This window comes from Oncorhynchus mykiss, chromosome 26, assembly GCF_057628025.1.
Source record: "Oncorhynchus mykiss isolate SJ-2025 chromosome 26, ASM5762802v1, whole genome shotgun sequence".
NCBI classification, from domain to species: domain Eukaryota; kingdom Metazoa; phylum Chordata; class Actinopteri; order Salmoniformes; family Salmonidae; genus Oncorhynchus; species Oncorhynchus mykiss.
The window spans coordinates 23,264,131-23,291,360 of record NC_143047.1 but is presented as its reverse complement, the minus strand read 5'-3'; the positions used below and the strand labels follow the sequence as shown (position 1 = coordinate 23,291,360).

Below are 27,230 nucleotides of genomic sequence, written 5' to 3'. Positions count from 1 at the left end.
AGTCTATATACTGTATAGCTAACACCTCTGCTTGCACAACTCACTTTACAGTAACTTGAAATCTATTCAATAAGCTACAGTTCCTTTTGAAGTTGAATTTCATAACAATTGCTTTGAAACATGTAATCTAAAGTCAACTTTCCTTTTAATATGAGACCATCCAGACATGTTGGAATGATTGACATTAAACAGTAATAATGTAGAGGAGTTTTCTGTCTGAAAGACTCATGGGCTAAATAAAACCTGTCCCATATAAGTGCTCTGTGCTAAATCAAAATTAAAAAGAGAAGGCCTCCCATTGTGATACTGAGTACAGATATAGAGTATGACTGAAAAGCAGATAGGAATGATCAACTTAACTTATGACTAACAGGGCTGAGGAATCTGATTTTCCTGCTTACAATGAGTTTGATAAGTGTCCAAATAAAGAGCAGATAGATACATGTGCAAGTAACACAGGCAAAAACACATTTGGGTCCCACACCAGAAGAAATCACACATACAAGTTGCATATCTCGCCATAAATCTAAACAAGGAAGCAGAATGCAACCCCAAAAACAGGGCTAATATTTTGTCTGGTTTGACTTAATATGCCACTCAAAACATTTCAAACTGAGTGTAGATTATATCCACTGGAAAGGGCTCTATCAGACCAAACATATATACAGTAGACATGGGTGTATTACCGTCTTGGACCATTACACTATCTCTATCTATCATTACCCAGCTGAGAGAAACAGATTTTAAAGGGCCACTACAGTCAAAATGCTTTTTCCCCCTGTGTTTTATATTGAAATTCTACAACAGCTGATGAAATTAACACTCTAAAAGTGTGAAAAAAAAGTGATCAGTGTTAATTCCTGATAATCGCTGGTTGAACATACAATCTACACAGGACTTCCTAATCATCAGGTTTGCATGGATGGGAGTTTCAGCTTTCCATGGTGACATCACCATGTGGTAAATTGGTTGATAGACCAAAAACAAAGAGAGTTCCAAACCTCTGCCAATAACATCTAGTTTTGAGTTTTCCCCTCCCCACTCAGACTACTCCCAGACAGTCCTAGCAAAATTCTTGATTGAAAAAATAGTTTTTTTGATAAAAAGCGATTTTAGCCAATTTTTATAGAAATCTATTACGGTAAGGTACTTAATTGTTACCCAGAAATGATTTGATATTGATATACAGACGGTAGCATTGGGCCTTTAATTGACAGTTTTTACATTGACTCCCATGAAAATATTTCGAATACATTACATTAATGAAAGGAAAACACATCACATTTAATGTAGCCCAGTTACAGCCAAATTGAAGCAGATAACATGCCAACACTTGAAGGCAAATAAATTAGATTTTATATGTTACATTCTATCAAACACGCATATGACTTTAAAGGTAATTCATTAGATAGCTGCCGATAAAAGCCATGGGATATCTTTGGCAGTCTTTGCTGGATATGTTAGTAACATATTATGACATTGTGGATAAGGTGAGCATTATATTACATTTTTTTCAAGAAGCTGTATATTGTCTGGTACAATATCATGAATCCCAATAGCATTTAACAAGTTGGCACATACTTTTGTAGGATTCCATAACATCCCATCACAATCAACACTGGCACTGAATGACTGAATCAGTTGCAAGAAACATCATTGCACAGAAGATATGAAGCAAGCTGAACAATAGGAGCTTGCATTGCAACAGCATTGGACGCTGAGAAAAGGTGACGAGATGGGGTCATCGATCAAATTATTCCGTCCCTGCCTCCAATGAAAGTCCTAATATAGGCGAAAAGGTTGAAATCTGCTAGAAAAGGTTGAAATTAGAAAATGAACAAATAACAAAACAAAGATAAACAGTTGATAGGATTGCAACCACTGACAGAAGCCCTTTACTGTACGTATGTTTGCCTTCAGTGGAGGAGCCTTCACAGCAACACCCTCCCAGTTAGGTTAGCCAGGTGGGTGTGAGTTACTGATTTGGGGCCTACAGGCACTCTGATAACACGTCATGCATGTCGGTGGCAGTGCAGACCCCAGGTTTGGGTTCAATGATAAAACTCTGACTCAGCTGGATCTTGAGCTTCTCAACCTCGTAGTTGTGCAGGTATTCCTGGATGAGGTAACGTTCCCGTTTGATCCGAGCCTTCACCTCGGATGGCACATCCGGGATCAGCCAGGCCACAAAGAACTTCACCACAAACACCACGTGCTGATGGGAAAGGAAGAGGGTTTTTACAGAGCATACCATTATCACACACTCACCTAATGAAGTACAGATGATAACATGTTGAAAGACAGTGATAGCAAAGATTGGGCTCTGTTGCATACTGTATATAATGGAGAGAGCACCTGCTGGTTTAGAGTGGAGAGATGTGCTGTGTTCCATACACATATTTTGGATGTCTTACCTCCATGATAATGATGAAGGCCAGTTTGGCTGCCAGGATGTGCCAGAACTGCATAGTGTGGGAGTACTGCCTCTGGTGGCCTGGAGGGTAGCGGTAGTCACGGTACCTGAGACAACATATAGGACTAATGTTGGGACACAACAACTGCATACACTAGTGCTAAACCCCAAGCATTGAACTGTCGTCTGTAAACATCTGGATTAATACAATCACAGCTCCATAGTCAAGACTTCAAGTGAAGTCAAGACAAAGGGTATTTAAATGTGCAAGTGAGTGGCCTGGCATTGCAGTCGCTTCCCACCTGCAGGTGGTGATGAAGGAGCTGTTGAACCAGGCAGGAATCGCCCCCTCCTCGGGCATACTGAGGAGAGGGATCTGGGAGATGTCATACACTGACAGGCTGTTGTTGATGTAGCCACTCATGGTGGCTTCAGAGCCAGGGTGGTAGGCATACAGGTAGACCAGGCGGGGGATCATGTCTGAAGTAAAGGCCATGATGAATGCCTGGGGAGATGAGAGAGCATGAGAGGGGATCCAAGACACATTGAACTATTGAATTATTGTATTTTGATTATACAGTATATATGAATTATAAAATGGGCCTGTTTAACAATAAAGACATAGATTTGAACACTTGATAACAACAACGTGGCTACAGCTTAATAACATTTAATCCTACTCACATTGGTGACAACGGACAAGATGGCCACCACATTGAGGATCTCCTGCCATGCTCCGATGTTGTGGGCCTTGGCCGCCACAGGCCGGCGGAACTGGGTGGTGAACTTCCAGGCGTCCACTCTGACCTCCAGGATGTTGTTACAGAGGGCCAGCAGGGGGGCCAGGGGGAAAGAGGCCACAAACAGAGTGATGAAGCCAAACTGGATTACTGCAGAGAGAGAGAGAGAGAGAGAGAGAGAGAGAGAGAGAGACAAATATATATAGAGAGAGAGAATGTTGATGAACAGCCATACATAGTCTCCTGTCTATGTGGGAAGAGAGTGAAGTGGGTTAAGGGCCTTTTTACCCATCTCCAGGTACTCATAGAACAGGCCCAGCTGGCTGAAGTTCTGCAGGTCGTGGTCCTGCTCCCAGCGGCTGTACTGGTCTTTCCGGGCCTTCCTGCTGCACCACCAGTTCCTCAGCAGCCTGACAGGATATAATATAGATCAAGAGAATACTGAACTCTGAGGAGGGCACGTGTACAAATTACATACTGAATGTCGGACATCTTTAACAAGTTCAAGCTGGTTCACACCCAATGGTGGAGTAGATATGCAACTGAAAGGTCATCGAGGTACATTTCACAGTCTATCAGAAGTAGCACAGAGGTCAGTGAAACTCACGGTAGTAGGGCCTCCTGGATGTTCCCACACACCTGCTTCCCTGTCATGACAATCACCAGCTGGGTGGTCAGCTCAATCAAACAGCCTCCTGGGTCACACTGGGACAAGTTGCAGTGGGTGTTTAACAGTTAGGTTTGAGATCCAAACATAAATACTGTAGTTTATTCTTCAAAAGGTGTGAGTTTCATATAGTAAAATGTGTTCATATACTGTAGATGGTGTGTGACAAAGCTCACCTCCTCGTTCCTCAGCCTGCTGTATTTGCCAAACATGTACGTGTAGTTGCCTGGGTAACCCACAAACTTCCCCTTGAAGAAGGCCACGTAGAAACATGAAGAATAGTAATTGACAAACTGGAAGAGGAACATCTTCATTGTCAACTTGTTTTCATACTCCAGATGTGTCTTGGGAATTTCTGTTGGAGCAAGTAGTTGGAGGTCAAAGGCATTCAAGGCACACCAGCTACCTAAACTATTGGGTGCAAAGTACTGCTGAGGTATGAGTGAATTTTTAAAGGAGAGATTTTTATTTATTTAAATGAGCAGGAAATGGGTAGTTAATGTGACCTGGGGTAAACATCACTTTAACTTGATGTGCCATCTGTGTTCCATCTCCCTGCATTTCCTGCTCCTCCTGATCTAATAGCCATGATAGCGAGCTACTCCTCCTCACCCATATCAGTGATCCAGATGGCCACTCGCTCATAAAAGAAGTTAAGGATCATAATGATGATAAAGTTGATAAAGGAGGCGGTGACAGAGGTAGCGAGCTGCGGGGTGATGAGAGAGCCCACCAGATGGATCTTCTTAGTGGGGCTGTCCTTCATGATGCTGGCGAAGGCTGCATACACAGCCAGCCTGTAGACTATCACCCCAGTGATACAGGCCACAATCAGAAGCATCTGTGGAGAATACAAAATCCACATGCTACAGTGCACACATACAGCACACATACAGTATACTGCACACTGGCGAACAAATGCTTGCAGACACACAGAGTTGATGTAGTATGTTGGCTTACCCAGAACAGAACAGTAACACCGGAGAGGCAAAAGCGACCACACTTTTTGGGGAGGGGTAGGTATGGCTCCATTTCCTGCACAATAACAAATAACGGAAAGCCCAGTCAGTAGTTTACATTGAACACTTTAGAATTTTCACACAAGCAGTGTGTAATAACCAGCTGGCATCCCGTACCTGGGTGATCCGGTTGAGTCTCTGGTCAGTGCACTTGGTCTCAAACTCCGGGCGGATCTGGAGCTGCTGCTGCTCCTCCTCGAAATCCACCAGGTCCCACTCATACTCCAACTGGGCCTGGCGCCGCTTCCAGAACTCCAGGAACAGAGTCACTGCAGAACCGACAGGGTCATTACACTCTAACAGTAACCGTCTGTCTCCCTCACAGGGGATGTACTGTAATTCTCCAACAGGTTAATACAGTAACAACAGAGTGGACAGACACTTACCCCAGATCCCCATAAACATGGCAAAGAACACTGTCCCCTCGTTATCAAACAGATGGGATTGCTGGAAGAGGGCACATGGGACAGGATGAGCTCCTAACCACCCAGAGGAAATGACATGCTGTGCTTTGGCCATAGCAAGATGACATACTGCACACTCAGCATGGGAGATTTCACTGGCTTTGATTGACAGGATGGTTTAAACAATATAACAATAAGCTAATCACGCATAATTTCTTTAAGTGTGAGGAGCCATCAAGAATTAGATGTAATGGCTAATCGTCAAGAGATTATGATTAGCCATTTTAGGAAAGATGACGTTGTGACTGAATGACAGAATAAAATGTGTATGTTCCTTTACCCAGGATGAGAGGCACGTGGAGTTGAGCTTCCAGTAACTACACTTCTTATCACACAGCGGACACATCACAGTACTCCCTCCAATGCTGGGGTCACAGATCTCCTTACTGTGGGAGAGATAAATAGGAGGAATAGAAAGTGGGAAAGAACATTAATACATTTGATATGATGTGACTTTACATGTCCTGTATAGACTGACAAAGTTGTGTGATTTAGTGTACTGTTGGATGTGCAACAACAAAGATTTCATTTTTTTTACACAATTATTATTAATATACTGACTACACACCATTAGGTGTGTGTGTGTGTATGATAGCCCACTTAGGCATGATTCAAAGGCTGTGTTTAAACAGGCAGCCCAATAATTCAATATCAGATCTTCTGCCAATAATTTGGCGAAATATTAGAATTGGGCTGCCTGTTTAAATGCAGCCAATCAACTGTATTCCTATTTTTCAAATAAGGCACCTTTCTGCCCCCTGGTGGTACTGACCTTGTTAAATTATCATCGTAGCTTAGCACACCATAAGTAAAACATATGACCCCCATGACCGCAGCAAAGAACAACATCTCTGTGTAGAAGCCCAGCCAGGCAAAGTAGATCCCAATCTTCTCCCCATAATACTTCCTGTTAACAACACAGACATAACTTATTTGGCATTAGGGAGTAGGGACACTTAGTATTTGCATGGTGCTATAGATCAGGGGTTCCCAAACTTTTTATCTCGGGGGCCCCCCTTCCATCATTGGGGGACATCCTTGTTCTCCCCTGCGCATGCACACACACCACGTCTATTTCTATGGGCACAGGGACTGTTCATGATATAAACTGTTCACACCTCTCTTGTAGGTGGAGAGAAGGTTGCAGATTTAAAGCAAATGTTCATGCAATTCTATACATTTGGTCATGTCTAATGTGTGTTCATGTGATATTTGAGTGACAACAATTATTACAACAATATCTATGGGCTAAAAAAACTAAATAAAAAACGTCAGCTGACATTTCTGACAAGTTATAAATAGCTCTCTAAGATATGCAATGACTGACATGATAAGAGGAACTGATGATGTACTACCCTATTTAGAAATTGTACCTTGTGCATTCTACTATTATCTACTACTCCCTCCCCCTGTTATAGACGTGTCTTTGTGTCTATGCATAGGGGAAATGTAACCGACGTCCAAACCGATGTTGTCTTACCTGATGAGGTTGAGGGGCTGCTCCTTGTAGAAACAGAGGAACCTAGCCCAATTCTTATAGAGGTGGTAGCGTTCGCTCTCACACTGCTCATTTGTGTTCCTCTCCCAGTATCGACACTGACAGCATAGAGGACAGGAGAATAATCAGCTCTAGTTTAGAAATACATCTGACATCCTCACATCTACTGTGAGTATGTTGATGTGATGTAGGTGGGGCGTCACATGATTCTTACATCATGAAGTGGGAAGGCTGAGGTGTAGGTCCCGTTGTTCAGCAACCGCTTGATACCTTTCTTGTCTGTCTCCTTGCGGTCCTCTTTATGGTACGGACAGCGAGACAGGATGTAGTACACCTGACAGGAAGGGACATCAGATCAGTGTGTGTGTGTGTGTGTGTGTGTGTGTGTGTGTGTGTGTGTGTCGCTGGATTCTGTGTTAAGATACTGTACTCACTATTCTGTTGCGTGTGGAGGGGGGGAAGAAGGTGTCTTGGTTTTTGATGAGGAAGAAGTCTATCTTGTCCTTATCAAATGGAGAGGTGAAGTAGTCAGGCTGTGGGCGCATCACCTTCTCTGGCAGGCGGAACGGTCGGGAGAGCCACTCCAGTGGAACGTCCTGTCCGTGGGGGATGTCGCTTTCCTTAAAGGGAACCTTGATCTTCAGCACATCAGCGTAGGTGGCCAACACCTCCCACGGGGCGTGGATCTTCAGGAAGTACGTTTTCAGATCATCTGAGTCCTAAGAGGAATGAGTTGAGAGAGGACAGAGAGAGGCAGTTTGACTGACCATACCATTTAAGCAAAAAACAGAGGAATCATTGAAAATATTGAGTACATTTAATAATTATATAACATTTATAATATTTTCTACATTTTCCATTTGAATATAGTACACATTTTCACCTAAAAATGTGTAAAGAAAACATAGAAACACTGAGTGTACAAAATATTAGGAACACCTTCCTAATAGTGAGTTATTTTCTTTTGTCCTCAGAACAGCCTCATTTCATCGGGGCATGGACTTTAAGTTGACTCCAATGTTCACACCTCTCTTGTAAGTGGAGAGAAGGTTGCAGGTTTAAAGCAAATGTTCATGCAATTCTATAAATTCTGTCAATGTATAGACCAATTTCAGTCTTTGTTCCCTTTTCTTGCAAGGACTCCAGTCAATAACAACGGAGGTGGTGGTGTAAACGTGGTGGTGTAAACGACTGCATTGTGTCAAGTTGGCTGGATGTCCTTTGGGTGGTGGAACATTCTTGATACACACAGGAAACTGTTGAGTGTGAAAACCCCAGCAGCGTTGCAGTTCTTGACATACACCAACCTGTGCACCCGGCACGTACTACCATACGCCATCCAAAGGCACTCAAATATTTTGTCTTGCCCATTCACCCTCTGAATGGCACACATACACAATCCATGTCTCAATTGTCTCAAGGCTTAAATATCCTTCTTTAATTATTAACCTGTCTCCTCCCTTTCACCTACATTGAATGAAGGGATCATATAAGGTAAGCTTTCACCTGGATTCACCTATGTCGTGGAAAGAGCAGGTGTTCCTAATGTTCACTCAGTATACGTTAAACACCCTTCTACCACTTAGGAAAGAAGACTGTTGAGTGGAATTCCCCTATAAGAAAGCTCTGCTGAGATATGCCCCACCTTGCAGTAATGTGATGTGCTGCTGCATGATGACCACTAGAGGACACCAGCGTGCCACGGCTGGGTAACTCACCGATTTGTCCTCAGTCTCAAGCTCCAGTCCAGCCTTCTTAAGGTTGGCCTCAAACTCCCTCCTCCTCTCCTGTACAAATACAGAGACAGACACACATGCACTTTAAGCAATAGCAAGGACCAGGGCAGAAAAGCCTTTTTCCTTGTATCTCCCCATCTATCATCGCTGCTATTACTTTATCCTTCCATCCATCCTTGTATTCTTACTTCCTCATTCATTCTCATAATCCATTTTGTTCTTGTAGAAGCTCTCAAAGTCCAAAAATCAGAAGCTAGAGGGCCTGGTAATAATGAAATGTGATCTGTCTATGGTCTGTCTGTGGCATGAAATATTTGCTTCTCTGTCAAGAAAGAGGTGATGCAATTACCCCAACAACAAAGTTTCAACCACTGGGAACTTGTCAGCCACTTCCTTTTAGCCACCTTCTCCTCTTTACCGGCCTGATTCAGGCTGATTATGAGTCATGGTCACGTGGCCAGTTGACCCCAGACACTGTCTTTACTGTGACAAAACGTTTTGCAACGGAAAACTAAAATATCTGTGTTCTTACTGAAGCCAGTCAGGCTCAAAGCAAGCCTGACCACTCCAAGGTTAATGCTCTGTGCTGTCATGTCCGTGTTGATTAACTGCCATGTGTCTCTCTGTAACCACACAATGCTCTCTGTCACGGTGTTGATGATGGTGCGTTATGCTGCCCACCTGCTTCTTCTCTCCATCCTTGTCATCTAGGTACGACAGTATGAAGTCAATCCTGCGAACCCCGTCCCTGAAGAACACAGTGTCTTTGTTCTGCTGTAGTCTGTCAGTCTGGAGGGCAGACAGAGAAGAGTGTCAGAACACTAACCCACAGAAACTATTTCTCTCCTCCTCCTATGAACAGAGAACATCTGCTTGCTGAATGTGACGATGTACGTTAGAAGCACATTAAAAGTACATGGTAGTAGTTTAGTATATGGTTTTGGACACGCCCAAAATTAAATAAACAGATTTATTTTGTAACGATTGTGGACTTTCTCTCTTTTGTGTGATTTGTCTTATGTAACTTGAATAGGAGTTAGGAGGCAGTGGATCCTGGAAATGTTCCAGTGAAGGCATGCCTATCATTATACTAAACGTAGCCCTCAACTATGGCAAGCAAAGAGGTACATACTGTACTAGGGCCTGAAATGAACTTTTTGTTTTTAATAATAACGTTAAACCTAGTCTTGATATTCTCAAATCATCCCAGACCAGTATACAGCCACTTCTTGATTCAAGCCCCAAACCTGGCACAGACAATACTCTTCAATCACAATGATCCACATTCCAGTTTGCATCTACACTCCACACTCCAGTTTATTTATAAGCATATTAAGCATATGCAGGATTAAGTCTTAGTATAGAGATACTGCACCCTTGTTAAAAAGAAAACTGCTTGTGAAATTGTATATACAGTGGGTTAAAGGCTGTTTCTCAACTAGGTTTGTTTACTCCTGGGTTTATTCTACCTGAGGGGTACAGCTAAGTATTTACAGTGGGTTAAAGGCTGTTTCTCAACTAGGTTTGTTTACTCCTGGGTTTATTCTACCTGAGGGGTACAGCAAAGTATTTACAGTGCTATGCTCTGCAGTCAGGACGACAGAGGGGAAAACCTTATCGACACAGCCTTGGACCTGGAGTGGAGGAAAATGGCTTTTCTTGATCCAATCGGCTAAGATTATGTTCACCTATTCCAGGTATTACATCATCTTTTGAACCTCATTTGTGAAAAAGGATTGTGTGGGGTCAGTTTCATCATGTGACTAGGAGGAAAAGCGCTTCAGTCCAATTAGCAATAAAACACAGGCGTGTCCCTAAATTCAGCAGTATCCTGGCTCTGGAGGACACACTGTGGCCGGGAATAGAAACAGAGCCCCTCCCCTTTTTGTTTATCAGCCCCCACACCCACAAACAGGGAGGAAGGAAACAGGGTGTGGATACAGCATACAATTCCCAAGATCATCAACAGAATTAGGTTGGCGAAAGCATATTAGAACAATTTGAAATGTATGGCCTTCCACCTTCATGTGTCAAAGCACGCTTGAATATGAGTGAGAGAGAAAATGTTCAAGTTCCCTCGTTCTTGAACAACAGATTAATGCTGGATAGAGAACACAGACACAGACTCATAACAGACACAGTAATATTCTCTCTGTAGGCAGTATTTTAGTTTGTGCTTATTGCCTGGGGAGATCTGATAAAGAGAGGAGCTCTCTGAGAGACACTGAGGTCTTGTGACTGAACAATGAGAACTGTAGTAGAAAGAGGTCAGTTGTTTCCAACATAGGCAAGGTACACAAAGGCATGCAAAACAACCTCTTTTCAATACACACTCACTATTGATCAAGAATATTGATCACGGATGAGGATCAATCAAGCATGTGGAGGAAGACTAAAAACAAGCACATAATCATACATTTCTTACAGCGATGAACCTTTATCATGCAAATAATATGATGTGTTTTTTGTTTGTTGTAGCTTTCAATTAATTTGCCCGTTGCATTGCAGAACACTGCTGCATTACAGCACAGAGAGCTTGGGAAGTCATCTAGGGCAGGGATACGTTAATGTAGAGGGAAAGGAGAGTGTCCAGGCAGGTCAACATTGGGTCATGGGACTCAAATCAACGTTTATTTGTCACGTGCGCCGAATACAACCTTACAGTGAAATGTGTGAAACTCACCTCTGTGTGTCCAGGTAGCTGTGTTCCTCCGTCCTCTATAGAGTTATTATGACTTTGGCCATTACATTCCTCTGTGTAGAGAAAAGAAACACGAGCAGAGATGAGTTGAAAGGGGCAATCTTCAGGTTGCTACAGTTGAAGTCAGAAGTTTACATGCACTTAGGTTGGAGTCATTAAAACTTGTTTTTCAACCACTCCACAAATTTCTTGTTAACAAACTATAGTTTTGGCAAGTCGGTTAGGACATCTACTATGTGCATGATACAAGTAATTTTTCCAACAATTGTTTACAGACATTTATAATTCACTGTATCACAATTCCAGTGGGTCAGAAGTTTACATACACTAAGTTGACTGTGCCTTTAAACAGATTGGAAAACTCCAGAAAATGATGTAATGGCTTTAGAAGCTTCTGATAGGTTAATTGACATAATTTGAGTCAATTGGAGGTGTACCAATGTATGTATTTCAAGACCTACCTTCAAACTCAGTGTCTCTTTGCTTGACATCATGGGAAAATCAAAAGAAATCAGCCAAGACCTCAGAAAAATAATTGTAGACCTCCACAAGTCTGGTTCATCCTTGGGAGCAATTTCCAAACGCCTGAAGGTACCACGTTCATCTGTACAAACAATAGTACGCAGGTATAAACACCATGGGACCACGCAGCCGTCATACCGCTCAGGAAGGAGACGCGTTCTGTCTCCTAGAGATTAATGTACTTTGGTGCGAAAAGTGCAAATCAATCTCAGAACAACAACAAAGGACCTTGTGAAGATGCTGGAGGAAACAGCTACAAAAGTATATATGTCCACAGTAAAATGAGTCCTATATCGACATAACCTGAAAGGCCGCTCAGGAAGGAAAAAGCCACTGCTCCAAAACCGCCATAAAAAAAGCCAGACTACAGTTTGCAACTGCACATGGGGACAGAGATCGTACTTTTTGGAGAAATGTCCAAAAATGTCAAAAAATTCACCCAACTTATTGTGGGAAGCCTATGTAAGGCTACCCGAAAGATTTGACCCAAGTTAAACAATTTAAAGGCAATGCTACCAAATACTAATTGAGTGTATGTAAACTTCTGACCCACTGGGAATGTGATGAAAGAAATAAAAGCTGAAATAAATCATTCTCTCTACTATTATTCTGACATTTCACATTCTTAAAATAAAGTGGTGATCCTAAATTACCTAAGACAGGGAATTTTAGTAGGATTAAATGTCAGGAATTGTGAAAAACTGAGTTTAAATGTATTTGTCTGAGGTGTATGTAAACTTCCAAATTCAACTGGACATACATTTTGGACTTAGTATAATGATATACTGTATATGAGTCCATTGATTCTTGAAGGATATTACTTTAAAATGCCGCATGAGCTTAGTTTAACTGTCAAACCCCATCAGAACCCAAAACATAAATGAGTTTTAATCCAATGTTTGTAAATATTGTAAATGTAAACAAACACTGTATAGCCTCATAACATGGTTAAAACTATATTGTTGATATCTTGGAAGGTCAGTCCTTGTATCTATCCCACAGGGCAAAAACTGGTTGAATCAATGTTGTTTTCACATCATTTCAAGAAAATAAAATCTATTGTGATGACATTGAATCATCATGGAAAACTGATTGGATTTGTAAAAAGACATCTACGTAAGGGAATTTCATCTCTATTTCACCTACCTTTGAACCTAAATCCAATGTCATGGTGAATTCACGTTAGTTGACAACTCAACCAAATGTAAATAAAAAATGTACTTTGAACTGTGGTCTGTGCCCAGAGGTCTAAGGATGGCCTCTAACAGAAAACTATTTACAATGTACAAATTACATAGTGATACAGTGCCTTGCGAAAGTATTCGGCCCCCTTGAACTTTGCGACCTTTTGCCACATTTCAGGCTTCAAACATAAAGATATAAAACTGTATTTTTTTGTGAAGAATCAACAACAAGTGGGACACAATCATGAAGTGGAACGACATTTATTGGATATTTCAAACTTTTTTAACAAATCAAAAACAAAAAAATTGGGCGTGCAAAATTATTCAGCCCCTTTACTTTCAGTGCAGCAAACTCTCTCCAGAAGTTCAGTGAGGATCTCTGAATGATCCAATGTTGACCTAAATGACTAATGATGATAAATACAATCCACCTGTGTGTAATCAAGTCTCCGTATAAATGCACCTGCACTGTGATAGTCTCAGAGGTCCGTTAAAAGCGCAGAGAGCATCATGAAGAACAAGGAACACACCAGGCAGGTCCGAGATACTGTTGTGAAGAAGTTTAAAGCCGGATTTGGATACAAAAATATTTCCCAAGCTTTAAACATCCCAAGGAGCTGGAAGGAGTGCTGGAGAGAGCTGGAAGGAATGGAAGGAGTATCAGACCACTGCAAATCTACCAAGACCTGGCCGTCCCTCTAAACTTTCAGCTCATACAAGGAGAAGACTGATCAGAGCTGCAGCCAAGAGGCCCATGATCACTCTGGATGAACTGCAGAGATCTACAGCTGAGGTGGGAGACTCTGTCCATAGGACAACAAGTATATTGCACAAATCTGGCCTTTATGGAAGAGTGGCAAGAAGAAAGCCATTTCTTAAAGATGAAAATAAAAATAAAAAGTGTTGTTTAAAGTTTGCCACATGTTTGGTGTGTCTGGGAGACACACCAAACATGTGGAAGAAGGTGCTCTGGTCAGATGAAACCAAAATTGAACTTTTTGGCAACAATGCAAGACGTTATGTTTGGCGTAAAAGCAACACAGCTGAACACACCATCCCCACTGTCAAACATGGTGGTGGCAGCATCATGGTTTGGGCCTGCTTTTCTTCAGCAGGGACAGGGAAGATGGTTAAAATTGATGGGAAGATGGATGGAGCCAAATACAGGACCATTCTGGAAGAAAACCTGATGGAGTCTGCAAAAGACCTGAGACTGGGACGGAGATTTGTCTTCCAACAAGACAATGATCCAAAACATAAAGCAAAATCTACAATGGAATGGTTCAAAAATAAACATATTCAGGTGTTAGAATGGCCAAGTCAAAGTCCAGACCTGAATCCAATCGAGAATCTGTGGAAAGAACTGAAAACTGCTGTTCACAAATGCTCTCCATCCAACCTCACTGAGCTCGAGCTGTTTTGCAAGAAGGAATGGGAAAAAATGTCAGTCTCTCGATGTGTAAAACTGATAGAGACATACCCCAAGCGACTTACAGCTGTAATCGCAGCAAAAGGTGGTGCTACAAAGTATTAACTTAAGGGGCTGAATAATTTTGCACGCCCAATTTTTCAGTTTTTGATTTGTTAAAAAAGTTTTCAATTCCCAATAAATGTCGTTCCACTTCATGATTGTGTCCTACTTGTTGTTGATTCTTCACAAAAAAAATACAGTTTTATATCTTTATGTTTGAAGCCTGAAATGTGGCAAAAGGTCGCAAAGTTCAAGGGGGCCGAATACTTTCGCAAGGCACTGTATGTGCATCTACTCATTTATTTAAGAGAGATTGTTGTTTGTCTAAATATTTTACTTCACTAGTCCAGAAGCGTAATTATTCCAGCTTCATCACACCAATTAGCCTAATAGGTCTTAATGAGATAAATGTTCATATTTAGTGTATGTTGTCAAACTTGTTCACTGTGTATGATACCTTCACTACATACAGTCAACTGGTTAAATGAATCCTGGAAAAATAAAGCTATGTTATTTAACAACAATTACTTTGTAATGTCATCAGATACACTACATGAAATCCCATATACACTACATGAAATCCCATGACCCATTCCTCTGTTTCCATCCACATTCCTTCTCTATAGATTTGTCAATGATTTTGCAGATGATAAAGTCGGTCTCCCTCCTATTACACAATAGTTCTATATTGAGAGCAGGGATTGCTGATGTGAAGAAAACAGCATTAGTCTGTCAGTGGAACTGTGTTGTGGTCAGATGTCAGAACACCCCAACACAACACTGCGTTGACATGGACTGCCCTCAGGGCAACAGCATGGTGAAATAGACATGAAGACACTCACTCTCCCAAGAGCTCTCAGACATAAAACCAGGGGAAAGAACTAAACACATATACCTATAAAGACCCACTATCATAAAATCACACTTTCCATCTGGAGACACACAAACAGAAACACACAGCATTCCAGCAGCAGAGCAGAGCACTCCCCCAGCCTGGCAGACCCTGCTAGAGGGAATGTGCTCATGTTGCAGCGCTGCCTGCCTCCTGGTTATTTCTGAATGCTGGGAAACAAGCACTCCCCGTGGGGGAGGTTAGGCCTCTACGTGCACGGAGGGATGGGGGAGGGGGCAGCAGCCCAGTCAGAGGCCCTGTAGTTCCCTCAGACATAACACAATCTAGTTTACCACAGGAAGGACTTGTTCTGCCCTGAGCCTTTCTTCCATTGGATGAGGGGGATATTTTTTAAGAACCAGATTTTTACTGAGTGCCTTGCAAGCCAATGAGAGGCTTGAGGGAGCAGCTCTGTACAGCTGAGAGGTAAATTATAGAGACAACTCATGAGGAAGGAATGATGTTGAGACTGCCAGCCAGCCAGATGAGTCTGAGCACAAGCCTCCCTAACCCCTATGAAGGTCACAGAAGTTGTGCCAAGCTGTGATGATTGTACTGCTAACAGTCCCGAGCTGAGCAAACACGGAGAGAGAGGGAGTGTGTTACCAAAGACAGACAAGGCCACTTTTATTAGACATTTACAGATAGCAGCACATCCACACACATGCAGAAACACACAGTATAGTATACGTATAGTATATATATGTTCACATACACCTCAGCACCCAAGCAACACACATTTTTCAATGTTTTCAAAAATGAATACTATGGGGAACACATATCCTCAAATAAAACTACCACAGTATGGTTTAACACATAAATACACACACAAAGGTATGTGGACACCCCTTCAAATGAGTGGATTCGGCTATTTCAGCTACACCAGTTGTATGAAGTATATAAAAATCGAGCACACAGCCATACAATCTCCAAAGACAAATTTTGGTAGTAGAACGGCCTTACTGAAGAGCTCAGTGACTTTCAACGTGGCACCATAATAGGAGGCCACCTTTTACAATTTCTGCAGAGCTGCCCTTGTCAATTGTAAGTTCTGTGAAGTGGAAACATCTAGGCGCAACAACGGCTCAGCCGCAAAGTGGTAGGCCACACAAGCTCACAGAACGGGACCATTGAGTGCTGAAGCACGTCTGTCCTCGGTTGCAACACTCACTACTGAGTTCCAAACTGCCTCTGGAAGCAACGTCAGCACAATAACTGTTTGTCAGAAGCTTCATAAAATGGGTTTCCATGGCAGAGCAGTTGCACACAAGCCTAAAATCACCATGCGCAATGCCAAGCGTCGGCTGGAGTGATGTAAAAGCCTGCCGCCATTGGACTCTGGAGCAGTGGAAACACGAATCATGCTTCACCACCTGGCAGTCCGACGGACGAATCTGGGTTTGGCGGATGCCAGAAGAACGCTACCTGCCTCAATGCATAGTGCCAACTGTAAAGTTTGGTGGAGGAGGCATAATGGTCTGTGGCTGTGTTTCATGGTTCAGGCTAGTCCCCTTAGTTCCAGTGAAGGGAAATCTTAACGCTACAGCATACAATGACATTCTAGACGATTCTGTGCTTCCAACTTTGTGGCAGTAGTTTGGGAAAGGCCCTTTCCTGTTTCAGCATGACAATGCCCCCGTACACAAAGCAAGGTCCATACAGAAGATTGTTGAGATCGGTGTGGAAGAACTTGACTGGCCTGCACAGAGCCTTGACCTCAACCCCATCGAACACCTTTGGGATGAATTGGAACGCCGACTGCCTAATCGCCCAACATCAGTCCCCGACCTCACTAATGCTCTTGTGGCTGAATGGAAGAAAGTCCCCGCAGCAATGTTCCAACATCTAGTGGAAAGCCTTTCCAGAAGAGTGGAGGTTGTTATAGCACCAAAGGGGGGACGCACTCCATATTAATGCCCATGATTTTAGAGTGAGATGTTTGATGAGCAGGTGTCCACATACTTTTGGTCATGTAGTGTACCACCTCTTGGAACTAGACCCACATTCAGATGGTAGGAGATCCACTAGTGAAGATGACACGACTGTAGTCTCCAGCACACGCTAAATTAAACTGACATTGTTAACCCCATTGATGAAATCCTAGAGAACATCTCCTCCTACTGTAGCTGACCTACCAGTACCTTCAGTGGGTAGTCTGGAGTGATGAATAACTCACATTCATTTAAGCAATAAAGTCCGAGGGGGTGTGGTATATGGCCAATATACCACGGCTAAGGGCTGTTGATATGCACAAGGCAATGCAGAGTGCCTGGATACAGCCCCTAGCTGTGGTATATTTGCCATATACCACAAACCCCCCGAGGTGTCTTATTGCTATTATATAAACTGGTTACCAACATAGTTAGCCTTAGCTCTTTATAAAGGGAGAGATCTGGCAGGTTTCTGTTCATGTTTCCCTTTCTGAAATATAAAATAATCCACAGAGAGATGCATACACATAGATTAAATTATCCCAACAAAATTACACAAAAAAAATATATTTTAAATGTCAAATATGGTGTAGGTAAATTCAATTAATGTAGCGTATTGGATTTGAAATGTAATTTCCTGCACTCACTCACACAGGACCAAAGGACTCACACTGGCTCTGCAGCCACTGGCATGAAGGGAGGGAGGCTGAGCAGAGTACAAGCACAGTACGAGCCTCAGAGTAACCAACAGCAGTACATACAGACACAGCCACTCACTATGAGGTGAGGTTTGGAGAGGAGATGATGAAAGGATGGATGGACAGACTGGCGTCACATTAAGCCTTTCATCTGCCAGTACCTGTTAATAGGATCATCCTGAATGCTGTCAGCACAGCAGGGCCATCTTCTTCAGAGGAGAGACACGGGACAAAGGGGTTAGTCTGCTTAACAATATGCTGCTGGACATTGATAGATGGATTTATGATATCACAAATACACAAATTCTGAATTATAACATCTAGAGTAGCAGAAAAACTCTCTGTTTTTGCACCCACCACTGACACAGACATACTAGCCTCAAAGAAACAGGCCAGCTGTTAAATATGTTTGATATATTCTCTGTTTGGCTCAATCACAGCAAGTGGCAGTGTGAGGACAGGAATACATTATTCAAGTTTATTTGTGCCATAAAGAAGCTGTCACTTTGATGCTGGTGAGGATCTAACAGCACCTGCGTCACCTGCTCCCACCGGTGGCACCTGTCTACTTTCCAGTGATAAAGATAAACCTTTAGACAGCCTGGTAAATTATGTATTTCATCAGACCAAGCCAATCTGGTTAGTGATTTAAATGGTAATACGAGGCCTGAGCTTTAGGCTACTTTCCTCTAATGAACCTTCTCCTCTTCTGTTTCAGCTACTGGGCATCCCCTGTTATTCATGTTTCAAGTTTTATTAGTCGTTTGTACAGGATACACATGGCATACAACGTCCAACAAAATGTTTACTTGCAGGTTCCTTCTCGACAATGCAACAACAATAAGAAATAAGAAAAGATAAGATTATGAACATAAAGTAAATGGCTCAGTTGTCACACCCTGACCTTAGAGAGCCTGTTTATTTCTCTATTTGGTGATTTGGGTGGGCATTCTAGTTTTCTATTTCTTTGTTGGCCGGGTATGGTTCCCAATCAGAGGCAGCTGTCTATCGTTGTCAGTTACTAGGTAGCCTGCAGAACGTTACGTTTGTGTATTCTTTTGTTGGTGTTCATCTTAATAAAGAAAGATGTACGCTTACCACGCTGTGCTTTGGTCTCCTTCTAACGACGGACGTAACAGTGCCCAGGAGTGGAGGACATCCTGGACCTGGGAGGAGGTAATGGCAGGGGACAAGACCCTGTCATGGAAGCAGGCGGAGGCAGCGAGAGAGGAACGGCGACGAGACCAGGAATATAGGACTCGACGCAAGCACGAGATGCAGCCCCCCAATTTTTTGGGGGCGGGGGCACACGGAGTGGTCGGCGGATCCGAGGGTGAACCAGAGCCAGTCACGGAGTCGAGTGCGGAGCTCGACACAAGATTCCGGAGAGAGGTGCTGGCGTTGAGAGCGCTGCAGAGCGGGCGTGCTGAGGAGCGTGACACCAGTCTGGTGTCATATGTGCACCGGTTTCACGCATCTGGCCTTCGGTGCGCCTCCCAAGTCCGGTGCGTCCTGTGTCTCCTCCTCGCACTCATCCTGGGGTGTCTGTCACTGTTCAAGAACCATGTTATGCGGTTCTACGCACCGTGTCTCCAGTGTGCCTTCACAGCCCAGTGTGTCCTGTGCCAGCGCCCCGCACTTGCCGGGCTAAAATGAGCATGCAGCCAGGACGGGTTGTGCCAGCTCTACGCTCCAGAACTCCAGTGTGCCTCCACAGTCCAGTACGTCCTGTGCCTCCTCCGCGCACTCGCCTTGAGGTGCGTGTCATCAGCCCGGTGCCATCTGTACCGGTCCCACACATCAGGCCTCCAGTGCGCCTCCACAGTCCAGAGCTTCCGGCGACAGTTCCCAGTCCAGAGCTTCCGGCGACAGTTCCCAGTCCAGAGCTTCTGGCAACAGGTCCCAGTCCAGAGCTTCCGGCGACAGGTCCCAGTCCAGAGCTTCTGGCGACAGTTCCCAGTCCAGAGCTTCCGGCGACGTTTCACAGTCCGGAAGAGGGTCTAGAGCCTCCGGTGGCGGTCTGCGGTCTGGTTCCTTCGGGGACGATCCACGGTCCGGTTCCACGGAAGCGGAGGGATCAGCAAGCGGAGCGGGGTCTACGCCCCGAACCGGAGCCGCCACCGAGGTTAGATGCCCACTCGGACCCTCCTTCATAGAGTCAGGAGGGGGGGGGGGGCAGCACGGTTCCAGTGATGTGCTGGGCTGTCTTCACCACCCTCTGAAGGGGCTTGCAGTCTGGCCTGAGAAAATCCCGACCGTACCAGGCCATAATGCAAATAGTCAGGACGCTCTCGATGGTGCAACTGTAATATTTGGAGAGGACCTGGGGTGGCATGTCAAATTGCTTCAGCCATCTTAGGAAGTAGAGACGCTGTTGCACCCTCTTGACAAGAGTGGTGGTGTTGTTGGTCCATGACAAGTCCTCTGTGATGTGGATGCTGAGGAATGTAAAACTAGTGACTCTCTCTACTGCAGTCCCGTTGATGTGGATTGGGGAATGTTCCCTCCTCTGCTTCCTGAAGTCAAGAATCAACTCCTTTGTTTTGCTGATGCCAGTTCACTGACTTCCTCCCTATAGGCAGACTCATCATTGACGGTTATCAGGCCTACAACCGTGGTGTTGTCAGCAACTTGATGTTGGAGTTGGTGTCATGCAAAGCCACACAGCCGTTGGTGAACAGGAAGTACAGCAGAGGGCCGAGGACACCCCTGGGGGCCCCCATGTTAAGAGTCAGTGCGGATTAGGTGTTGTTGCCTATCCCCACAACCTGTGGTCTGCCCATCAGGAAGTCCAGGATCCAGTTGCACAGGGTGGTGTCCATACCCAGGGCTCTGAGCATCATTATCATATTACAGTTGGCTCTACCAGAGAAAGCTTATTGATGAAGGAGAAATTGTTCTCTGATGAACTAAAAAAGTGCTTCAGTCTCATCTCATGTTAGGCCAGGGATTCTCACAGTTTATAATAGATAGAAGGACAGTTTATAACAGATAAAATGGCAGTTTATAATAGGCATTGTGATGCTGCACAGTGATGCTGTACCCTGTTGCTAGCTATTTAATTAGATGGATCTCTAGACTAGAGGTTAAAGCATTCCAATATGTCTGTATATACTGTAAGTCAATAAGTACTAAATGGAAATCAGTGGCCCATTATGTGTCATTCATCCCCCACATAACTAGAGCTGATTAGTTTATCAGGGAAACACTGTCGGCCACATACATTCACAACATTCTCATTCACTCCTGACTAACATGGTAAGATAACCGGCCATATGTCTTATGGCCCTACATACAGCAGATGGATCATCTAGAAGGCCAGCATGTGAGGCTTGTGCAACATACATCCTATTGTTGAAAGATGTTAGTGTTTTAGGAAACACAATGAATACACAACAATGTCCCTATGTTGCTACCATGGCCTGATGTGACCTATTATGTCTAAACTATTATCATCCTTGTAGCTCCAACTAAAAATAGCACCATGACATATCAGACTGGCATCTTTTGACTGACTCAATAATACATGACTCCTGGCTCCAATAGCCTAACTATTGACATCATCCCCAAGTTCCTTTTCTCAGGGGAAATACAACATACAGGATACCTCACTGAAATTACATTGGTTTCCTTACCCTGTAGGAAGAGAGACCAATCCATGCTTTGCCTTTGTTTACCTTGCTGAAGTCACCAAATGCTAACTTCAGGATTTTAAGTACATTTTATTTAGCATGTTTTAAATGAAGCAGCATAGGGTCTATGTTAAGGGGGAGGACATACTCCCAGTGCTAAAGGTAGAACCCCAATGGGTGCAGACGTCATTTCAACATCTAGTTTTGATTTACATTTGGCTGAGTTGTCAATTAACATGAATTCAACAGTGAAATCAACAAAACACCATGTCATTGGATTTAGGTTGTAAATTCAATGAAAATATTAAATTCCCTTTTGTTGATGACTTTTAAAAAATCCAATCAGTTCTCCACGTTGATTCAGCGTCACCACATTACATTTTTTTGTTGAAATGATGTGGAATCAATGTTGATTCAACCAGTTTTTGCCCAGTTGGAAAGCTGTTTTGTATCCCTATTCTCACATCGTCTGTTGATGACTTTCTGCACATGGAACAAACAAAATCTCCTTTCTTATCTCCAGGATACAATAGGCCTTGTCCCAGACGGGAACTGTGCCTTGACAAAACCCTGAAAGTTAGATCAGTAGAGTGGACCAATACCCCGGTGCCCCTCCCAGCGAGGGATCGTGGGCAGAGCAGATAGCAGAATTCATACTTTATCTTCTCTAAAACAGACATGAAATGTCATCGTTCTAATAATATACTGTTTGAATGAGGCATTCTTGCATAAGGAGGAAGGGTAGAAATGTTAGAATATTACAGATGTTGTCCTTCCCCTAATTCTCCTCATCTCCCCCCTGTTTGGCCTTGTTGCTTACTGCGTAATCGCCACTGAGGATATGGCAGAGTACATGAAAACAAACTGTTGTTCTTTGTTCTTCGTAGCTTGTTGCCTGTTAGCCTAATCAGATGTGATGCCCAGGTTAACCCACAGATAGAACATGAAATGCTTTGGCACAGAGCTTCCTAAACCCACAAAGCAACACAATCACAAAGCCCACTGTGATCAAGTGCATCGATCAATGTTATTCAAGATTTATATATTAATCTGCTCATGGCCATTGAAATGTAATTGTGGAAGGCCAAAGAAGGGATAATAACCAAATGGAGGTGAAAGGAGAAAAGTCCAGACATATAATGTTTTTTATCATCCAGTGCACTAACAGAAATGAGAAGTGGGTTAACCCTCACGCCAATATTCAGATTTTCAGATTCTGCCCACAGTCTGTCTAACTCAGCTATCAAAGAGAAAATATAATTACTCAGCTAGTTTCCATGGCAACACCGGGGCTCCCCCTAGTCTGTGAGCCAAGATGAATTCACTGGCTTGCCCTCCACACAACTATCTAATACGTTTCTTTTAGATCATCAATGATTAAGGGTGAGTGCTGTAATGCAAAGATGATTATTTAGGCCTAGTTTGTGCCGGACTGCCCCTGATCAAGACCAATTAGGCATGCAGAAACGGAAACACACTATGAAAGGCTTCGGTCTCATCACTTGAAGCATTGAGTTTGAATGAATAGAGGTTTTACTGTGATAGTGAGAGATGTTGTTTGTAGAATAGCAGGCCTAGTATTTGATAATACTACAGTGCCTTATCAGAACCTTTCAGTACAACTATTTTTACAATTTAAATGATTTAGAGCCATGAGAGCCATAACAAGGCAGCCAGTGTGAGCATGTGGGTAATATAACTATCAAAATAAATGATTCTGTAATAGAACTGTACTATAGATGCAGATGAACCTGAAGTCTATTCACGTTCAGTCCCTACATAAAACTGTCAACATGGTGATCCACAACACAGACGCACATTTAAATAGATATGTTTTGTTATTGTGCAGGAAGGGTTTACCTGATAACACCCAACACAAATTTGTTGGTGTGAAAGGGCAGTCTATCAACACAGAACTCCACACTATCTAGACCCACTGTGGGGAGTCAGCCATACTGTGGATCTTTACTAACAAGGAGCCTTACCACCAAAGGGCAAGTGGCAGATTGTCCTTAAATTAACCTGCTCAGTCAACTTACTTCACATTAAGAGCATAAATGCCTATTGCTCAGAGATAGTGGAACCACATCGCTTGGCCTTGTTTCCGTACTACCAAAATAAGTCAAATGGACAGCAGAGTTTGTTTGAGGAATCTTCTATTTACGGTTTCCATTTACGTTTTAGAAGACCCGCTTATCCAGAGTGACTTACAGGAGCAATTCGAGTTCAGTGCCTTGCTCAAGGGCCCATCAACAGATTTTTCACCTAATCAACTCGGGGATTCAAACCAGCAACCTTTCAGTTACTGGCCCAACGCTCTTAAACACTAGGCTACCTGCCGCCCTATAGGGGTGAGATGCTAAGAGGGATGTAAACAGTGTGAGAGAGGTTGGGAGGATGCTGGACTGTTTCCATCCATCAATGAACTTGCTCCAACTCACTTAATTTCCCAGCAGAGGAGAGACGGATGTAACAATATCTCAAAACCATATTTACTGTGGCATTATTGAAACTGCTTTACTGTCAACATTATGAATGCTCAAGTACTTTTCTTTCTGTGAAGCCATACATAATAAATTGTAGCCTACAAAGTCATTTTAACAAAAGGAACATTTGTAATTGTTCAATATATTTATTACCCACAACAGCTCTACATTTTCTATCTCTCAACCAGCAACATTTCATAGAGGGACCCTTGCTACCATGACAGCTTAACACATTATGCAGTGGATGGCTGTATTTGGAGACCAAGTTGGGTCTGTGGGCAACTCTGTATAGGCACATTGCCACATTCTCACAAATTGTGAGAAAATGTGACATTTTTGTTATAACAAATGTGATCTTGTAATATATTCTGCATATATTCTGACGTGTATGTCTATTTGTCACTAAGCACAATTGGAAAAAGAGTAGTACTGTTACAGTCTAACTCCTCCCTACAGGTCTCTTCAGTGAGTGACTGCTCAGTCAGTCCATAGCATCATGGTATATTCCCTGTCTAGATAGTCTCTCTACCTTGAGTGCCAATCAGCAGATAATTGTGTTTAAGTGTTCATGCACTTAATGTTAACAACTATCTGGTCTCTAGTGTGTAATTATGTGATTATTACCTTGGGACAGTGTGGCACCACACAAAGCAAAGGTTATAGATATGGATTAGAGGTCTACTGACACCCTTTGACACATCCTGAAACTAGGGAATAACTGAAAACAATTAGCAATCCAATTTGTGTTGGATTTTACAAATCCATGATTAGACAGTTAAGGACAATCCCATGCCATTTATTGGGAATGTATGTTAGCACACCATTGCAGATGTCTACCTATAACTTGTTTCCTTTTCGCCATGAAATCTTACAGAAAACATGAACATAGGACACAGCTTATTCACACAGGAGCACATTAAGGGGGGACGTAGGGGAGCAATACTGAGAGCAATACTGAAGTTATGGGGCAGTTAATGGTGTTTAAAAGGGAGGGCATATATACAACAATAGCCAGTTTCAAGCGACATTCCTTGTGCAGTGTGGAGTGACAAATACTGTCAATTTTCAATAAAGGGATATAGATAAGCAGAGTGCCGCTTGCATCAGCTTTACTAGGCCTATACATTAGCACAACAGACGAACCTTCCATCGAATAAGACATCCATCTGCAATTAAAAAAAAAAAATCACAAACCTGCTTGGAAATTACATCATTATGAATAATATTGAACTTATTTGGGGTCAATACTGATCACTTTGAATGCTGATGTATAAATCAACAAAGAAATTGCCAAATACATGCCATTTTACAGACTTCTGCAATGGGCTTTAAGTAACTGTCCAGTAAAAATCTCTTTAAAAAGGTCATATTCTGATAACTCATACCCAAATAATGTTGCTGACTCGTATTTGTGGCCAAAGCATAAATTGGAGAAAAAACACTATAAAAACACCCCACCTCAAACCTGTCTCTCAAACAGACGTTTCAAAAATGCTTGTTATTTCCTTACAGAGGATGATGTCATCCTAGATGGCCAATCAGCAGTCTACTAGTGTAAATATGTTTTGGGACCGGTATATGCCCACACCATTCTGTTGTTGGGCTATGCCCACACCATTCCAACACAGAAAACACAAGACACTTAATTGCCATTTTTTGGAAGGACAACTATTTCACTCATATTGCAATTAATTATTGGTCATATTGCATATAAAGATAGAGACACTGGACAGTTACTTTAATTTGTCAGTTTCTCAAACTTCAAATTTGTCTCCCAGTAGACCTGTCAGCATGTGAATGACGTCACCACATGTATTTTCAGTCATTTCAGAACTATACATTTAATTGTACAATTGTACAAACACATGGAACTGTTCCCGAAACATAATCTGTTATAAATAACATGTAAATTCCCTGAAATGTGCTTATCTTTAGGCTAAACATTGTATGTACCTCTTATCTAGGTAGCACACTTACATAGTGACATATGGCACAGACACAAGTAAACCATTAGCCAAACATTATTCCAAAACCAAATAATAGACAGTGGTAGTTCCAGTCACAAAACTGATAGAACCAACCTTTAGTTGGTTGTGTTTCCTTGAACATTTTCTGAAAGCGCAATAGTAAACTTGTTAATAGCCAATGAAAACAAAGATTATGGTATAGCCTACGTTTACTTTGTATATTACCAAAATCGGCTAATCTCTGAATGTGCTCTTTACCTCCAATCTGCGAATCCATTGCGCTCTTCATCTCGATCAAAGTTTCCTCCCTTGCCATTCCCGTTATTCTTCTCATCTCCACCGACTACAAGGAAGGAGCTTCTTTTTCAGGAAAGTGAGGACTGAGAGAGAGGATGCCACCCCACGACTCGATCCTCGCCACACTGTATTTGAGTTTGAGGCTTGGGTTTCACACCAAAATCAACGTTTCGGGCATTTATTGGCTGAAAGAATGCCCCGAAATTGTCTTGACATATCCTATCATATTATGATTGCACTCATACTGCTTCTCTAGCCACTATACATATTTAAGGGGAGTGGCAAAATCAAGCACATTCTGTCGGCAAATCATTGTGCTTAAAGAAGTAGCCTATTCACACAAGTAGCGCTTGGAAATTAGTGCATCATGCATTGGAATTCTGTCTGTGAGGGTTATGCTACCCATGTGAAAGGCCTCAAACTTGATGTTTGGCAATTTTGTATGGTTTTGAAAACCCTTCAAATCTCACCAAATGAATTGATATTTTGTACAGCCTAACCATATGAGCCTAATTGACTAGCCTACTCAATTCCTTCAATTTGGGCTATGTGAAGAAACACAGTCCACCAAGCAAACTGCTATATATATATATATATATATATAAAATAATATATAGAATTAGAATTAGGCCAAATTGATTTATAATATAATTATTTTTTATTCAAGAGATGTTCTCTCTGACAGATTACAGTACTAATTGAAGATGGGTGATGGTTCTTAAAATGTAACATACTTTCTATCGTTATTTTTTGTAGAAAAAGGGGGAAACACTGGAAGATGTTCATCGGTAGTTTCGGTGGAAAAGGTTGTGTGTCAACTGTAGGGGCGCCCATGTTTGCTGGAATTCGGAAGTGTCGGTGCCAGAGTGGCAGGTTAAATTGGCCAGGGTCAGAGTAAGTAGTACAGAAGGT

The 27,230-nt window shown here is 42.6% G+C and overlaps 1 protein-coding gene across 4 annotated transcripts; it reads right to left on the bottom strand.

Annotated features, from left to right (window-relative positions):
• Window positions 1-1,188: 1,188 nt before the first annotated feature.
• LOC110506644 (anoctamin-5) lies at window positions 1,189-26,752 on the bottom strand. 4 transcript variants are annotated; one of them, XM_021586420.3, is made up of 21 exons: window positions 26,280-26,663; window positions 26,136-26,166; window positions 11,221-11,291; window positions 9,219-9,326; window positions 8,520-8,588; window positions 7,236-7,520; window positions 7,016-7,135; window positions 6,784-6,899; window positions 6,076-6,210; window positions 5,584-5,689; window positions 5,226-5,286; window positions 4,957-5,108; window positions 4,781-4,855; window positions 4,433-4,661; window positions 3,997-4,175; window positions 3,761-3,858; window positions 3,442-3,563; window positions 3,098-3,303; window positions 2,716-2,918; window positions 2,415-2,520; window positions 1,189-2,215 (listed from the first exon to the last, which is right to left on the bottom strand). In XM_021586420.3, the coding sequence occupies exons 2-21, from the start codon at window positions 26,161-26,163 to the stop codon at window positions 1,991-1,993; spliced, it is 2,694 nt and encodes an 897-aa protein (XP_021442095.2). In that variant the 5' UTR covers window positions 26,164-26,166; window positions 26,280-26,663; the 3' UTR covers window positions 1,189-1,990. The 4 variants fall into 4 exon arrangements, with proteins under 4 accessions (XP_021442095.2, XP_021442096.2, XP_090078594.1 ...); XM_021586421.3 differs by lacking the exon at window positions 26,136-26,166 and adding an exon at window positions 25,198-25,220 and having other exon boundaries at window positions 26,280-26,553; XM_090222468.1 differs by lacking the exon at window positions 26,280-26,663 and adding an exon at window positions 25,198-25,220 and having other exon boundaries at window positions 26,136-26,147.
• Between the last annotated feature and the right edge of the window lie 478 nt (window positions 26,753-27,230).